Source organism: Mytilinidion resinicola, assembly GCF_010093595.1.
Source record: "Mytilinidion resinicola strain CBS 304.34 unplaced genomic scaffold BDZ99scaffold_23, whole genome shotgun sequence".
In the NCBI taxonomy this organism is placed as follows: Eukaryota; Fungi; Ascomycota; class Dothideomycetes; order Mytilinidiales; family Mytilinidiaceae; genus Mytilinidion; species Mytilinidion resinicola.
The window spans coordinates 29405-33565 of NW_022985459.1; the positions used below are offsets into that span (position 1 = coordinate 29405).

The following is a 4161-nucleotide window of genomic DNA, read 5'->3' on the forward strand; positions in this document are numbered from 1 at the left end:
CTCCACTCACACCTCTGCGTGCCAACATCTCGCTTTCAGCCTATCTGGAGAGCGCCCCTATCTCCTCTCCGACTTCCAGCCTCCAAATACCATAAAACGCCCCTAAGCTTCCTCTTGACTTCACAGAACACCCAATTTCCCACCATTGTCATCGTTTTCATCTCTTGCTCCGCCTTCCAAGTGCTCTCACATCCTCCACCACGCCTCTCTTTCCCATACTTCCCCTCGCCGCGGCCAAAAACGCCAGAGGCAAAGCGAAAACTTCACCATGCCCACCCAAACCCATCCCTCAAACCGTCACGTCTCCTTTGCCGAACCCGTCTCCATCCCAGCGCCCACGAACCGCGCTCGCCTCCTCTCAATCTCGGAACCTCGACCCCGCCCACCTCCTATCCTCCAGGAGGGAACCCGCCCTACAGTCTACCGAACGAGACCCTCTTCTACGCAGCTGAAGGCTCCTCCGTCGACACTGATACAGAACGTGCAAGGTATGCTGGCTGTTCTTTCTCGCCCCTTTTCACGTTCGTCAAGGCGAGCATTGCTTCGATCCTCATGTACCCGTCTGAACAGATATGGAGTATCATGGAAGCGGTGTTTGTATCTGTATCCGTTCAGCACGAATGCCCCTTTTGTTGGTCTTATGAAAGCACGGCACCTGCCTTACACCGAAACCACCCCGAAACCACCCCAAACCTTCCTTTAAAGGCTATGTTTGTGCGCAGCTACGACCCGAGTTCGCGTTATGGCAGTGACCATCCAAAGCCCACATAGACCTCTTTCCCAAGCGCTCGACACTAACGAAGCTCCAGGCCTTCCCTCCCCCACTTCTTCCTCCTCAGACATTGCCCTGGCATACCGAACTCGCTATGCAAGCTACCTAGCCGCAACCTTCAATATCAGTGTCCAGGCAGCGCAGGCCGAGACAGAGTATCAACTTTCATCAAGGAGAGCCTCGGAATGTTCCGAGGCTGAGGCAGAACACAGGGGCGAGCAGGAGCGAAAGCCCTGCTAACGACGTTTACTGGTGGTGGTTTGGGGGCATGCTGGTGGTTCCGGATGATGAATGCGACATTCATTTACCTTATTCGAATTACTCCTCTCTTCGTGTCTTCAGAATAATATTGGAATTTTGATAGCGAAGCATTATGGAACGAAATTGAGACGTATGAATCCTAAGGTCTGTTGTTCACACTGCGCAGTGACTATTAATTACGAATATACGATATTCCCGTTCCACCTCGGATGAGGAATTTAGAGACACCCGCGTTCTTGAGCATACAGATAGCGCCACAGCTCCTTCGCGCTACTTATTTTCCTTGTCCATGCTAAGCACACGAACATATCATAGCCGCCCGTGCCGTCGATTCACGACATCTAGAACTTGGCATTCGCCCATGAGATCTTAAGATCCTGAAGCCCTTTAATGTGCTGCATACATCTCCAAAGTAATAGCTTACACAATGCGATCTAAGACGTACCTACTGCATAAACGTAGGTCTGATTCACGACGTCCCAAACTTGACATCACGGTGTTAAAATCCTCACTCGTGCTGGAGCCCCCAAGGTGCTGTCTTTGCGCCTAGTGCAATAGTCTACATGGTGCGATTTGAGAAATGTACGATGAATAAACGTAGGTCTAATTTACAGTGTCCGGATCTTTACATTCGAAGTTAAATTTTTTGTAATACTATGAAGTTCTTTAAAGCCCTAGCCAACCCGCCAGCGCAAATACTTACACAGGGCTAAATTTACGACATGTAAACCTTTACATTACGCCCCTAGAATTTCGCAACCACAGGAAGTCCTTCAAAGCTCAATCCAACCGGCAAGCGCTCTACCCTCACCGATGCAATATGCAACGTGCTAGATACAGGACATACATCCAGCCATTTAAAGACACTGGTCTAATTCATAAGGTCTAATTTATAGTATCCAAGCCCTTATATGGCGATCTCGAATTTCGCATACGCAAAAAGTACTCCAAACCAATTGCCCCGATCTTCGACTAATTACATCTTACCAAACTCCTCACACATCATTCTCAAATCGAACACATTACCCGCTCCCCATAAAACATTGGCAGCATTACAAGAGTAGCACCCAATCAGATCAGACTCGCCTTCTCAAGCCCTCCCTCGCCTCTCCCTTTCCCTGTAATGTAACCCCACACCGATGCTCCTTCGGCGCAATCAAAAAGAAGTTTATAAACTCCATACTCTCCTCCGTAGTGCTCTCGCTGAGCCGCAGCCCAGGGCATTCCCTGAATAGCATGGCCGCCGCATACCGCAGCTCCATCCTCGCAAGATGCAGACCGACGCAGCTCCGCGCGCCCGCGCCAAAGGGGTGGAAGGCGAGTTTTGCTTCTGCCGTTTGCGGGTAGAGGAAGCGCGTGGGGTCGAATCTGTGGGTCGTCATTAGCATTAGGTAGGGAATAGGAAGATGGGAACATACTTCAAAGGGTTTTCCCAGATCGCAGGATCGCGATGGAACGTATACGCTTTCGTACAAACCGTAGTACCCCCCGGCACATACGAGTCCTGCGGTCCGAACTTCGCACCGCCTTTCGGCACGACGCGGGGGAGGCTGGACGGTGCGGCGCCGTATAGCCTCAGTGTCTCTTAGATTACTGCGTTGAGCAGCGGTAGTTCAATGAGATCCGCGTCGGTGAATTCCGGAGACAGCGTTGCGACTTCTTCCTCAAGTTTGCGCTGAACGGCTGGGCGCTGTAAGACCGCCCATGTGAGGTACGTTAACGTTGTACCCGTCGTGTCTGTGCCGGCGATGATGATGTTGATGGCCTCCATGCGCACGTCGAGGTCATTGAGGGTAGTATTCTCTTTCTCGGAATCCTCGATGACGTTGCGGAAGATGTTGGCTTCGCCGGTACGGCTTGTCGCGAATTCGACGGCGCGCGCGGCTTCGCGCCAGATGTAGTCGTTCGCGTTGAACGTTTCCTGTACGGGCTTTATGGGGAGGTAGCGCAGGATGCGGAGGAGGGGCATTTCGACCATGATGCCGGCGCCCTTGGTGAGCTTTTTGAGGACGCGGATGAATTCGGTTTCCTATAAGAATGTAGAAGTTAGTATATTTCTTTACATGCTGGTTACATTAGGTAGAATGACTAACCTTTCCGCCTTCAACCATTTTGAACGATTCTCCAAAAGCCAAATGGGCGCTGACATCTGAAGCGAGAAGCATCCACCAATTGAACACGTCGGCCTGCCCCCTCAACGCCTTTTCTTTAATCTTCTTCACGCACAGTGCCGCCGTCTCCTTGACCGTTTGATCCCAATGCTCGAGCAGCTGCGTCCGGCTAAACGGCCGCATGAGCAACTTTCTCCTTTGCGAATGATCCTTGGGATCAATCATCGTGAACACCCCCAGCACCAGGAAATTCGCCAGCTTGCCATACCACGCGCTCTTCAGGTAGTGCGAGCCCACGCGATGGATTTCTTTGAAGGCCTCGAGGTCCGCGATGGCGACCTCGGTGGGTGAGATGCGCACAACGGGGCCATGGGCTTTGTGGAGGGCATCGATGTAAAAGATGCGCTGGCCGGTGACGACGGCACGTTTGAGGCGGAGGTGCGTAAAGTGCGTGTACCAGGGCCCGGGCAGGTGGTGGAGCGAGGAGGTGGAGGCCACGAAGATACTCTGTCGCAGGGTTAGGATGTTGATTTCAATTGGGTGTGGAAGAATTATCCTGAACGAAGAAGTAGGAGATAACAAGGAAGGGTATAAACGCTATCACGGGGAAAAATTTGGAAGGAAGTAGTTCTGGCATGGCGAGTTGGTCGCTCTTTCGCCGCAACGAAGCCCTTTTTTGCAACGGGTGAAGTTGACAATATAGGAGGATAGGAAGAGGGGGTATCTAATGATGCATCTTTCGAGGAACCCCATTGTTTACGTGCGGATCAATTAAAGTGGTCCAACTAAACATAGAGATGCCTACGGGGACCTGGATGTCAGTGGGTCCACCGTTTGCCAGGGATGTCAACGAACTCCTTCTCGTTGGTGGTAGAAATGGGCTACTGAGAGAGCGTTCCCAGTGATTGTGCCTGTTCCTCAGGAATAGAGAAAGATTACACTGATCAGGGTGCTGGTAGGACTCTTTGCCCTCTGAACTTCCAATAGCACACCAAGGAGAACTTCCGGGCAAGTACC

General features: G+C 51.7%; 2 protein-coding genes across 2 annotated transcripts; one reads left to right on the forward strand and one right to left on the reverse strand.

Annotated features, from left to right (window-relative positions):
• Positions 1-1012, forward strand: BDZ99DRAFT_545360 (uncharacterized protein; the record flags this gene model as incomplete). The annotated part of the gene is made up of 2 exons (XM_033726840.1): positions 1-488; positions 810-1012. Coding segments are annotated over 2 exons (651 nt in total), but the record flags the coding sequence as incomplete, so codon positions are not given.
• Positions 1013-1935: 923 nt separating this feature from the next.
• On the reverse strand, positions 1936-3897 carry BDZ99DRAFT_511669 (cytochrome P450 monooxygenase-like protein; the record flags this gene model as incomplete). The annotated part of the gene is made up of 5 exons (XM_033724567.1): positions 1936-2401; positions 2452-2607; positions 2680-3062; positions 3127-3651; positions 3841-3897. The coding sequence occupies 5 exons, from the start codon at positions 3895-3897 to the stop codon at positions 2110-2112; spliced, it is 1413 nt and encodes a 470-aa protein (XP_033571100.1). The 3' UTR covers positions 1936-2109.
• Positions 3898-4161: the final 264 nt, after the last annotated feature.